Raw genomic sequence first — 12,864 nt, 5'->3', positions numbered from 1 at the left:
CTCTCTCTCTCTCTCTCTCTCTCTCTCTCTCTCTCTCTCTCTCTCTCCAGTAGTTCTTGTCTAGATAAAGATAAATAAAATACAAATCCATCATCCTCCCCTCCTCAGGCAGTGGTGGAAAATAACCAAGTTAATTTACTCAAGGTCACAATTGAGACAGATTGAGAGATATGACCGCTGGAGGTACTGGTCACTTTACAATAAAAATACATATGATATGCTTATAAGATATGATGAAGCACTATAATCCACCCAGTGGTATATACCATATCCAAAATTGGCTCCACATTGACAAACTACAACATTAAAATGCTCTTCCATTTATTAGTTAATGATAAAAACTGAATAATAGAATATATTATTGTAATACAATACAGCCGTTTGGCACAATTAGTCAGGTTATTTTCCTTTTGATGCCTTCAGTACATTTAGCTGGTAATACTTCTGTGCATTTTTTGAATTCAGGACTTTTACGAGTATTTTGTGATAGTTTTACTTAAGTGGAGGATCTGAACACTTCTTCCACCACTGTCCACAGGTTTACCCATCACTGATCCGAAGTACTTCTCTCAGATGAGTGTGGAGGAGTTGGGACACGTCCTTCGGTCAGACAATGAAACACCTATGCCCATGCTTCAGGAGCGCCACCAGGTTCTGTCCCACATCCCCTGGCACTAGAGATATACCAATCATCAAAATCCACAAGCTGCTTCCATGATTTTATATCGGTATCACTATTAATACATTCGTGCCTTGTGTTTTTACTAAGCGTAGTATTTGACACTCCTGAATGCAAAGCTGACTTCTACATGAGCCCATGAAAACCCACTTATGTAGCACAAAGCGAAAGCAGGGCTTTTCAATTGAAAGACAAAGACAAACAGATGTGGTGAGAAAAAAACAGGATGTATCATCTCATCTTTCTGGTCAATAGACTGAACAAAGAAGGTACACAGCGTATTATTATATCCTTACATAGTACATTACATATATGCATATGTGTGTGGAGTCGCACGTGTTATTTAATACATGAAACTCCAACCTTACATACCATGATCCTTGACAGATTAGATTTTATTAGATAAATCCACTCCGTCTCAAATTTGTTTTGTCTTATTAACCAAGAAATACTGATTTTCAGGCTCATATAATTAATGTGGGTATCGGTGTTACATTATTAGCTGAACTGTATTCCCTTAATAATAGGTGGTATTGAAGGTATGCTGCTCTTAACCTCCTCATCGTCGTAATAGTTAAATTTGAACACAATGAATCTTTCTAACAAGGTGCTCACTGAAGGCGGCCGCGTGCTGCAGGAACATGGCGGAAGCTTCCGGAGTTTTATCAGCCAGGCCGGGAACGACGCTCGTAAAATGGTGGAACTCGTCGTGGAGAAGATCCCTTCCTACAGGGACGACGCTACGTACGAGGTCAGAGTTGGACAGGGCCTAGGGGGATACAGTTATGGAATATTTCAAGTTTGGGAATTTTTGGATAAGTTCATGTTTGCCAGAATAATTTCCCCATAAAACATCCATGACATTTTTAGATTTTTACTACCAGTCCAAGTCACACACAAGACATGACAATGATTAAAACATTTACTACATCTCAGGTACTAAAATAATTAGGAATTCTGGTAGGTGTCTATTTATAAACACACCATTTGGAGAAGAATAACCCAGAGGTGTTTTATCTTTTTAATTTTACAGAGTTTTTCTCTCAAATTCATTGCATGCACAATGAGTGTACTGCACAACTGTGGAGACGATTTGAATTCATAGTATTTCAGGAATATACAAAATGTTTAAAAACATCTCGAAAGCATAAAGGAAGTGTACGTGATCAAAGATAAATGTGTGCGTTTGAAGAACTTAAGATGAATTCTGATGTGAGAGTTCCATCTCCTGGCCACAGACAGTGTGACAATAATTATATTAAACAGACAGCCAGGGAGCAAATTATACTCTGTGCTCGTGCGTTGGCACCATGATTTTTAATGAAAAGCAGTAGATCGAGTAGCACTTCAAGTATCTAGCAGCGAGTGTCGAGCTGCCCCACTGTTTGTTTCAGGGGAAGAGAATCTCGTTCTACAAGCGAGCCCAGATCCTGGTGGCAGATTTCTGGGGCGTCATGGAGGCCAGAGGAGAGGGTGACATTATTGACATGGACTGGCTCACCATGTTTGCAGACTACAGGGTCCCTCAGGCTCTCGTCTACCTCGGAGCACTACAATACTCTGACGCACTGATGAAGGCGCTGAACAATGGTGAGACAGGAGTGTATGTGCACATGTGTCTCTCTGGTCATAAGGAAATGAATCCTTTAGAAACAGTAATAATCTCTCTGTGTGTTATGCGTTTGTCTCCCGTTTCTTCCAGGTGAGCTGCTGAGTTCAGGGGACAGGAGAGAGGTCGAGATCCGAGGTTGTTCGATTTGGTCTGTGGAGCTGATCAAAGACCGCCTTTGCAAGCTGGTGCACGAGAGGGACGGACGGACCTGCGACATCAACTCCGCAGTCATTGACTTCTACCTGTGGCCTTATGCCAAGCAGCACCACAAAGAGATGGCCCACATTCCAATACACCACACACGTTGTATTTACTACTGACGAGCTGGCTGGCACCATTACATACAGTAGGCGTGCAGCCTTGGCATCGTTGCCTTTCCCTGGGATAAAGCCAATCATGTCTCTGTGCCAGATGTACAAATGGGCTTCTACAACAGAAACAGGTGTTAAGCTTTAATGTAGCCCGTTTGTTTAAGTGGGTAGTAACACCGTTGTCCATTGGCAGTCAATTCAAATGTTTACTGTTGTTGATGTGGAACATTTTCTATCAAACGTCTCGCTTTAATGAAGAGCAAGTGATCATATACTGTATGTGAGCATACAATGATGGACACATTGGTGTATCTGCAGCGGCTTAACCTTGTGAACTGACACTCAGCAAACAGTGAAAATAAAATACGTTCTATACATTTTGTAAGTTACTTCTTTTAAAGGAATGTTGCAATGAATTTCTGTGGAATATATTTGACATCAGTGACTGCTTATCTTAAAGCTGTTAAGAAGATAAGCTCAATGTTAAGTATGGAAAAAACAGTATTTATGTAAGATAAAAGCAGCTGGAATGGATTGATAAATTAATATTCCAAAACTCAAATTATGTGGAGGAATCAAATCAATCAGCCTCCAATAAATGTACATATAATGTACAACACCTGTGGAATCAGTGTTAGTGACTGTACTTTCCCACGCTGTAACAAAAGTATGTGGATAAAGCACTAAGTTGTTACATTTGTATTAGGCTCTGTACAGATGATACATGTCCCTTGGAAAAATATCTTTAAATTAGAAAAATAAACATGGCAGCACCAAAATGTTCAATGTCAAGTACATTATCATTATAAAATATATTACAATATTTATATTTTTATACATTGTATTTTATAATGACGTGTTGTATCTATTTTTCTTTTATACTTTCTGGTGAACAGTTTAGTTTGTTTTGTGTATACATAACGTCGGACGGGGCGCTGTTTACTCTCCGGATCACTCGTTCCCTAACATGAGGACTCTTGAACGCGTCTCCGGCTCCTTTCCTCGACTGCTGCTGCGCCGCTGAGGCGGTTTCCTGGGCAACCGAGGAGCGACAACAAACGGGAGATGGGACAAAGTTAACAACACGCGGCGTGAGGACCGCAGTGACACGCACAATATTTGACGGTTTGTTTCGTTAAAATGTAACGTTAGCTCATTGGCTCACCATCACTGGTATCCCACCAGTATATTAGTTTTACACTTCGCCGTCATGAGCGAGGTCTGTGTCCGGGTGGCGCTCCGCGTCCGTCCCCTGCTTCCCAAAGAAGTCCTCCACAACCACCAGGTGTGTGTACGGGTGGTGCCGGGCTCCGCACAGGTGATGCTCGGCTCCGACCGACTCTTCTCCTTCGACCACGCGTTTGGACCGACAGCCGGCCAGGATGAGGTGTACGAGTCCTGCGTCCAGCCCCTGGTGGAGTCCCTGGTCGACGGCTACAATGCCACCGTCTTCTGTTATGGACAAACGGGGTCGGGGAAGACACACACACTCGGAGGGGGGAACCTGGGTACGTTGTTTAAAGAGCACAGGTGGTAGTTTGCATCTCAAGATTAGAAAGATCCAGAGGCTGGTTTTAAGAGAACAGAGATGCAACTCATTACTTAGACTGTTTGGGAGCTGCATTTTTTTCACTTGGAAGTGTGTTTATTGTGGGGGTAGAATGTATTATAGCCTGTCTGTTTAAGATGAGAGAAAATGGCATGTCAGCTCATCTTTACTGTTTGTTTTAGCGGATCTTTGTAGTCTAATGTTTCACTGGTCTTTGCAACATTTTGTTAATGTTTTTGTTCCTTCCAAAACCCCAGATGAAGAGGGAGGAATTATTGACTGTGTGGCCGAGGATTTGTTCTTGTTGCTGGGGGAGAAGAGGAAGAGCGGTGATGGTGTGGAAGCCACAGTGCGGGTGTCATACATGGAGCTGTACAGGGAGGAACTACGAGACCTGCTGGAGCTGCACACCATTCATAAAGAGCTTCATATCAGAGAGGATGAGAGGGGAAACACAGGTAACTAAAAAAGTATTTGTGCTTCCAAAAGCAAATGTGACAAAGTATTATTTTTTGTTTCTAAATGTTTCACATATGAGGGATGTCTCATGTCCTTAAACAAAGGACATGAGACTTTCAGGCATCACAGAAGGCCAAGTTTGCCACTTGTTTGGACCTAGTGAGTTTGTACATTGGATTACTGCCCACTGGGGAAAGTAAGGTTAAAGAGCTTCACTAGAAAATACCATTGTGTGGTTTTGTTTGTGTTTTCAGTGGTGGTGGGAGCCAAAGAGATGGTTGTCACCTCAGCAGAGGCGCTACTAAGTGTTCTGGAGACAGGCAATGCGCTGCGTCACACTGGTACCACAGGGATGAACGAGCACTCCAGTCGCTCTCACGCCATCCTCACCCTTCAGCTTATCCAGTGTTACCACAGCCACAACTCCTCCTTACAATCCGTCCGCTCTTCCAAACTCTGTTTGGTTGACCTAGCAGGCTCGGAGCGTGCTGGAAAAACGGGAAACACTGGAACACGTCTCAAGGAGTCTGTTCTTATCAACACGGGCCTGCTCGCACTGGGCAACGTCATCCGCGCCCTCTCTGACCCTGGTCGAAACCGCCACAGTGCACACATACCGTACCGTGATGCCAAGATCACCCGTCTCCTCCGTGATTCATTGGGAGGCACTGCCCATACGCTGATGGTGGCATGTGTAAGCCCCTCTCACCACAGTGTAGCTGAGACTCTGAGTGTCCTGCAGTTCGCGTCCCAGGCCCGTCACATTCGTAACCGCCCTGGAGCTATATCTACTCATACAGAGGTTAAAACATGTCCCACAACCTGGGACCCTGGTGAGGCTCGCCTAGGCGAGCTTGAGTATGAAGTACAGACACTGAGAGAGCTACTGAAAGAGAAGGAGAGAGAGATGGAAAGGGAGAGGACAGTTGGAAGAGCTGGAGAAGGGGACAGCATCAAACAGCCCAGTCAGATGAGGATGTCTGGTCCAGATAAGAAGGTGAACCAAGTCACACTGTCACAGTACCGTGTCCTGGCACAGGAAGCTGCTGCCCTGCTGGCAGATGTCCCTAACCCCACTTCAAGTCATTCTTTCAGACAGCGGCTGCAGGATTGGCAGGACAGACTGACGGCTGTCAATCACTCACATCAAGCTGATGAGGACTGTTCAGAGGGGGGTGGAGATCAACGCCACCACGTCACCATATTAAAGCTCAGAGAGGAACTCAGCAAATGCAAGGTAATGATAAGAAGGGGATCACAAAGGTCACAAAACATTAATAAAGGCTACATTCCATTAAGGTTTGCCAGTGTAGTCAGGGACCTGCATGCTGGCACACCTGTATGGAATCAGGCCATCCTAATGTTATTAGTTACGCCTGTGTTGTTTTTTTCCTTTTATTACAAGATCACATGTCCTTAATCGCCTAAGAGAAGACCATACAATCAAAACATGGACAATTAAGCTATTTTGACTTTAAAAACATAAAAAAGAGGGCCTTTGAACTTTGGACTTTAAAAACACTCTCTCTGTCTGTCTCTCAGGAAGATCTCGCCGTAGAGGAACATCTATTGGAGCAGAAAGATGCAGAGCTGAGACAGGTTCAAAAAGAAGTAGAGAAACTTCTTCAAGAGAGAAAAACCCATCTTCAGGCCTTGGAGGAGGAAAAGGAACGTACTCGTATACAAGTGAGGAGAGGAACTCTACCACCAACACCATTCTAGTGTATCTGCAAATAAAACATCTGTGCACACATTTCTGTGTAAATGTTTTCAGACTGAACAACTCGTGGACCAGCAGATTCTGATCAACCGTCTTCACAGCGACCTTTTGACCTTTAGGGGTGCAACCTCAGGGGCAACTGTGGAAATGGGGGCTTCTGCGAACTCGGGCAAGAGACCCCACAGTGTGCCTCTGATCAGACGCAGCTGTGGGCACGGACCTCCCAGGAGGGTGGGTAGCTGCACTGTTTTGTTCTGTGTCTGTGTAATTCTTTGTGTGTTGTCCCGGTTGCACTTGACATTTGCTTGTGACTTTGATTGAAGTGAGTACCAAACGATGACGCTACATACATTGACATGTTCATGGCTGTGCATCTATCTGTCCGAACGCATGTGTGTTTTTAGATTCACTCCAGTCCCCCAGCCTATTCACTGGAGAGGGTGATGGCAGCCTTTAAGATGCGCAGTCATCTCCTGCTGGCTGAGATTGAGGAGAAGGATGAGGTGTACTGTCCATTTGTAAAACAACACGCAGAGAGCAAAGATGGGGATCAAGAGAAGGAGGAGGAGCAGGAGGATTTCTTCATGGGAAGAATGGGATTTAGGTGAGAGCCTGTATAATACAAGCCTACTGTCTTTGTCAAGCCACCAGTGATTCACCGCAACAAATACAATTTCAGCTAATAGGTGTGGAATCATTTATTCCTCACCTGCTCTCGCTTTGTAGAGCAGTGACCTCTATGCACCGAAATTGGAAGAGAGGCACAGTGGAGGGCTTTTCATTGTCACTCCAGTGACAATACAATTTTGGTGCGAAGGATGACTGCATTTTGTGACAGGTCAGCCACCTGCCTGTTCAGACGAGGTCACCAAAACACTTGTCATTTTAGTTGGTGCACACAAGTCACACAAACCCTGCATGTGATGCTTTTCACTGTCACCTTTTTTGTACAGTACACGTTTCAACTAGTAGAAACATTTGAATCAGCAAACACGCTGTTTTAATTCTGGTCATCTCTGGCCATCTGTAGCCTGCAACTTTAGTCCTGCAGTACAATGCACTACACACGCCATAGACAGTGCAGCTAATTCATTCAAATGTGTGCAACCAGCACCAAGCTGATGCAAAATACTGTTTCTAAATAACCACACCAATATATGTGCCCTTGTGTTGATCAAACTGATATAAGACCTGGTCTTGGTGTTCCTCATAGCCATTTCATGCAGTGCATTGGGCATATAGGAGATGTGACATCCCTCAAGGCGCGTGCTTGACCTCCATCTCACACACATCAATAGTCTTTCATTCAGACAATCTGTTGTCTGAATGAAAGTGAGTTGATCTGAAATGATCTGCGTAATGAAATGTTGTGACGTTACTCCAGGCGTTCTTTAAACCGAACATGGACCAGCCGGCAGAAGAAATCTGCCGTGAAAGAGAATAACTCTGGACTAGACCAAACCTCTAATGGAAATCCATCAGCACAACAGCCTCAGCGAGCCACGGGTATAATTTACATGTATTTGACTCTATTTCATAGTCTGTTGTTTCCTTGTCCTTTTGTCTTGATTAATTAAGGCATGCTTTCATGTCTCAGAGCTCTTCTGTGATTTATGAAGAAGTTATTTCATATAAAAGAAGTTGTTTCCTTTTCATATTGTCAGTTGCTATTTCTTCTCAGGGACCAAGGAAAGCCACGCCACGCAAAGCCATGTGAGGAAGGTGAGACTTAGAGCCAGCGTTACTCAGAGAAGGATCCAAGATCTGTCCGTCAACATGCGCATGAAAGAGGAGCTCATCAAAGAGCTTGACAAAACTGGTGGGTCTATAGAAAAACACACTGTGTGTTCCTGCATTCCTGTGTCTGTTGGTTTGTAGTTTTTCTCAACCGGGTATAGTGAGTCAACCACAATGGCAATTTTGGCCTTATTTCTTTGGGTTAGCCAAGGTTGGTCAAAACATTCCTGCAGTACTGATTAGAACTTTGTTCAGCTTTCAGAGACTTCTGCTATGTGAATTGAGAAATTCAGGGACGACAACAGCAACACAGAGGAAGACTAACTGTAATGCTGATGATATTTTAGCAATACATACACGTGACTTGATTAGAATCCTGTACTGTTTACAATGGGCAGGCTACTTCTTATTTCACCTTAGATCAACTGGGCTTTTGTACTGAAGCTCAACACCAGTGAATCATAACAATAGTTTCAAAACCTTTGACCTTCATATGAGCATCTCTAAATGTGTGTATTTGTCTGACAGACAAGGAGACCCAAGCAGCGGACAGACATGGAAGGCACTGTGGTGATGGCAGAGAAGCCAGCGTGTTGGCAAGCCTTTCCATGCAGAGCCAGCAGGTCCGAGCGGAGATGTACCGCAGCCTGCAGCACATGAGACTGCAGAGAGCACATCTTCAAAGCAGCCTCGGGCAGACGAGAGACACCAACACTAGCAAAGAGCTGGACCAGAATGGGGTTAGTCGTACTGATTGATGAACCCAGAAAAAAACACTACGACAGTAAAATGGGAAAAGAGATGAACATGTTAAACTACAATTCAGTCTACCCGGGTCCAAATTAAACCTGGCTAGAAGTATGCAAGTCACCCACACACAACATCTCAGTTGAGTTGAGTTAGACTCATTGGGAAATGCAAGACTGAAAAGATGTAATAGTTGACACGCAGCATGGGTAAATCATTCAGTAAATGATTTGGGTTTTGTTTATAGGAGCAAAGGGCAGGAGTTTTGACTGTATGCAAAAGCAATCACCTGGAAGAGTTAAAGGAAAAGGTAAATATGGAAGCAGTATACATTCTTAAAACGTTTTTATTTTCTTTTTTTTACCTCATTGTCATTGTCTTCTTATCTTAATTCCTCTGTCGTCCTCCTTTACGCCGTCCCCCTCTCTGCTCCCCTCTTCCATCCCCATACGCCTTGCTCCTTCTTGTCGTCACCGTAGCTGCATGACTGCGTTTGGCTAGAGGAGGAGGAGGAGCGGGTGTTTCAGAAGAGAGCAGAGCTGCATGAGCTGGAGGAGGAGCTGAGGAGGAGAGAGGAGGTGCTCCTGCGCAGAGAGGCCTGTCTGCAACAGAAAAGCAAACTGGAGATCAAGATGCTCCGCTCCAGTCAGGTCAGCCTGTACATATGGTGGTGCCCCTGTGGGATTTTTGTGTTTTGTATAATTTAGAAAATACTGTGAAGTCTGTTTACCAATGACACTTGTTGATCTGGGCAACACGTGTTGTTGAAGCTGGAATCTGGAAGTTTTTTATCAATGGCTTTTCAGGCTCTCAGTCGGGACCTGCTGCGTGTGTCTGTGCGGTTGGAGTCTCTGGAGGAGCAGCTGCAGAGCAGCAGCGGTTTGAGGCAGACTGGAGAAGTCACCATGGAGGAACTGGAGAAAGAGAGAGACACGCTTAAAAAGAGGAGGGACACTCTGGACCTCCAGCTAAAGGACAACAGAGTGCTCACTGAGGAGGTCAGAAAACCATGTATGATAGACGTGATGTATGCATTGCACAGGACCTTATTTCATGATGCGTTTTACTTTTATTATTCATCGTTTTCATTTTTTTTCTTTTTATTTCCTGCACCGTGATGTGTGTGTGTCTTCATGTATAGGAGGAGCATTCCCTGCTTCAGCTGGAGGAAGCTATTGAAGCTCTGGACGCAGCTCTGGAGTTTAAAAACCACTCCATCCAGGACAAGCAAAAGAAGTTGTCAATGACAGACTCATCTTTGCAGCAGCCACAAAGCGCTGAACCCGCCCAACTCTGTGACATCATCAGGAAGCTGAAGGGGCTCTCACCACCTGAGGCTTCGGAGCTGCTCGTCAAATATTTCAACAAGGCAAGATAAAATGCATGCTCTCCACTCCAGTTTCCTTACCACTGCATGCATTTGGCTTTACTTCCTTTTACTCCATTTTCTATTACCTTTCTTTTTATTTGCGAGAGATTTAAGTTTCTCCTTTTCTTTTTCTTCGTTATTTACATTCACTTGCTTCTATCTCCAGGTGATGTTAGTCAGAAATATGGCTGCACTGTTTCTGTAATGCTAACTAAATTATACCTCGCTTAATGCTCCCTCCATTGTCCATCATCTTTCCAGCTGACTCCCTCCTAACTGTTTTGCTCTGTCCATGATTTTTTTCTCTGCAGGTGTGAGTATAAACAAAGGTACAGCCAACATCTTTGTGATTGTGTGTGCAATAATGTGTTTCTCTGCTCTCTTCTCTGGCTCCCTCCCACCTTTTTCAATCTGCCCAGGTTGTTTGTCTTCGTGAGGAGGAGCGCGGTTTGCGTTTGCGTTGTGAAGAGCTGAAGCTCCACGCCGGAGACCAAGAGGTGGCGCTGAGGGAGATGGAGGTCGCCATGCAGCGCCTGGCCCTAGATGCAGACCGCAGGCTCACCCAGCAGCACCACGATCACCAGAACAACATCCAGCTACTGCTGCAGAAACTTAAAGGTGAGGAAATTAGATCAGCCTGGATGAAGCTGTTTAAACATTTGTCCTATTCCTCTCCATAAGATTTCAACAGAAATTGAATGAGCAATGTTGTTTCATTAACTTTTCTCTCCGTGTGCTTGTGCGTGTTTAGAGGGTGGTTCAGGAGAGGCACAGCAGGCTATCGAAGACAGACTGCAGCATCTGGAGAAAGAACTGTTTTTCTATAAAAGCTCCAGTCGGCAGCTTAAAAAGAAACTCAAAGAGATTGTCAGTGACTCCCTTTACCCCGTCGATCAGCCCTCACACACACAGGAGCACCGACAAAACCACGATGTGCAGATACACGCAAGTACAAAGGAACCCCATACGCACAAGGATGAAGTACAGAGAAGGACACATATTGCAACAACACACAGAAAGATGCACGCTGAGCACGATTCTCATGTGAAGAAACATGCACACCAAACCTCCTGTCCCTCCTGGTCTTCTGACCTCCAAGCACAAAAAACTACAAAAATGCCCGAATACAACCAGGCGCACACACAGTCCCAGGGGAGGAGTGAAAGGAGGGCGGGTCACTCTGGGGACATTTTAGAGATGACACCAGTCCGTGTGTGTCGCAGAGAGCTGAGACAGATCTCTCCAGCTGACCTGCAGGTCTGTAGTTCTGCCACAAGTAGGCGACAGTATGTTGTGGAGACCAGCACTGAGTCAATATTAGAGGACTCCATAGAAGTGCCCAGAAACACTGACAGATGATGACCTATCATGGTACCTATGAATCATTTGGTAGCAGCAGCATCAGATTACAGTTGGGTACTAGTAAACAAAGGAAAATATGTGTCATCAATAACCAATCACAAAAATGCATTGAATATGAACGAAACATCTTCTCATCTTGAATAAGCCTTGTGAACGTTTCCATGGACTGTTTGCTGTTGCCTTGATATCATCAAAATACTGGTGTTTATGTAATGCATGTCCATATTCACAATATGCTAAAGAAAATGAAGCATCTATGTTAACTTAAACAAGTTTTGTTCTCAGTTTTTCTTTATAAATTGTCCTTTGTGGAACATGGTTATACTGCTGTCAATGTAATACCACAAAATAGTGAAACCACGAAAAATGTGGTTAATATCGAAATGTCATTCCTGTGAACCAGTTCAGTCTCTTGTCATTGCACTGTCCTCCTATTTATCTGTCTTCCTTGGTGGTCAAAGGCAACGCTGAATGTTGAGGAGTTTAGCCGTTCAATAAGAGAAGAAAGGCCAGCGCTGTCATGACAACAGAGTGGCCTTGATAAATCACTTGGCCGTGTTTTGCACTTGGAAATAGAGAGAAACTTACCATTTTGAGATTACAGACATTTTCTAAGCTCTTGCCACACCCAAATACAACACAGCACATTACATTTTCCATTGGATCTAGACAAGGACATAAATTAAGTTTTAAGACTGTTTCTACATTGTATTATTTAATTCAAAAAGCAGCACTTTTTAATATTATTTCTGTTGTCGTAAAATAGTAGCTCACCTCACGGTTATCAACAAGTGCTTCCACTAAATTGATTCTCCTCTTTTTTTACAAATACTAGTTAAAAAGATAAAACCTTTTTTAAATGTAATCAACTAGTGCCTTGGAGAAGTTATTTGTCTTTCGCCTTTATTTCCAGCACTGTTTAGCATTTAAAATGACCACTAGACTAAATGCAATGCTTCCTGCACTACAACAGTAATATAAAGCTTGGTAGTGTATTTTTATTAATTCAATTTTTTTGTATACAAACTTGTTATATCTGTGTGCACTCTGTGCTGTTTGTTATATGTTGAGTCTTGCTGTGTGAATTTTTTTTTTTCATGTGTGACTCTTATTACAGTCAAATGTATTAAACTTACTTCTATGCATATCTCACTGTCATGCCTCTATTTTGTGTGCTCATTCCCCATCCCACCAAAAGTATTACAGTACATGTTGCAGGCTAAACTGGGTTAAAGAGACAAAAACGCTTAGATCTGTCATACTTTTATTTTAAACGAGTTTACAGTTACACAAAGGGGATCGGATAGCAAAAGAGCAAC

General features: G+C 43.6%; 2 protein-coding genes across 3 annotated transcripts in view; both read left to right on the top strand.

Moving 5' to 3' along the window:
* qng1 (Q-nucleotide N-glycosylase 1) overlaps positions 1-2,971 on the top strand; it is a 6,227-nt gene extending 3,256 nt beyond the window's left edge. For both annotated transcript variants that reach the window (XM_031856299.1, XM_031856298.1), the window contains exons 4-7: positions 539-651; positions 1,287-1,430; positions 2,074-2,269; positions 2,382-2,971. In XM_031856299.1, the coding sequence (XP_031712159.1) occupies positions 539-651; positions 1,287-1,430; positions 2,074-2,269; positions 2,382-2,611 (683 nt within the window). In that variant the 3' untranslated portion in view covers positions 2,612-2,971. The remainder of the gene's footprint in view (positions 1-538; positions 652-1,286; positions 1,431-2,073; positions 2,270-2,381) is intronic.
* Positions 2,972-3,643: 672 nt separating this feature from the next.
* On the top strand, positions 3,644-12,692 carry LOC116388719 (kinesin-like protein KIF27). The gene is made up of 15 exons (XM_031856836.1): positions 3,644-4,110; positions 4,409-4,609; positions 4,865-5,847; positions 6,153-6,296; positions 6,385-6,561; positions 6,735-6,934; positions 7,715-7,836; positions 8,012-8,149; positions 8,596-8,807; positions 9,062-9,124; positions 9,294-9,464; positions 9,621-9,812; positions 9,956-10,183; positions 10,603-10,801; positions 10,935-12,692. The coding sequence occupies exons 1-15, from the start codon at positions 3,813-3,815 to the stop codon at positions 11,540-11,542; spliced, it is 3,936 nt and encodes a 1,311-aa protein (XP_031712696.1). The 5' UTR covers positions 3,644-3,812; the 3' UTR covers positions 11,543-12,692.
* Positions 12,693-12,864: the final 172 nt, after the last annotated feature.

Source organism: Anarrhichthys ocellatus, unplaced genomic scaffold, assembly GCF_004355925.1.
Source record: "Anarrhichthys ocellatus isolate YVR2014 unplaced genomic scaffold, GSC_Weel_1.0 scaffold17, whole genome shotgun sequence".
NCBI classification, from domain to species: Eukaryota; Metazoa; Chordata; class Actinopteri; order Perciformes; family Anarhichadidae; genus Anarrhichthys; species Anarrhichthys ocellatus.
Note: the sequence above shows the minus strand (reverse complement) of the source record. Positions and strands in the feature narration are given on the sequence as shown.

Excerpts from the sequence above, each read along its gene's own strand:
- LOC116388719 (XM_031856836.1), top strand. The coding sequence starts at position 3,813 with ATGAGCGAGGTCTGTGTCCGGGTGGCGCTCCGCGTCCGTCCCCTGCTT. Across the intron at positions 4,111-4,408 it reads ACTCGGAGGGGGGAACCTGG|ATGAAGAGGGAGGAATTATT; the intron begins GTACGTTGTTTA and ends CCAAAACCCCAG. Across the intron at positions 7,837-8,011 it reads ACAGCCTCAGCGAGCCACGG|GGACCAAGGAAAGCCACGCC; the intron begins GTATAATTTACA and ends ATTTCTTCTCAG.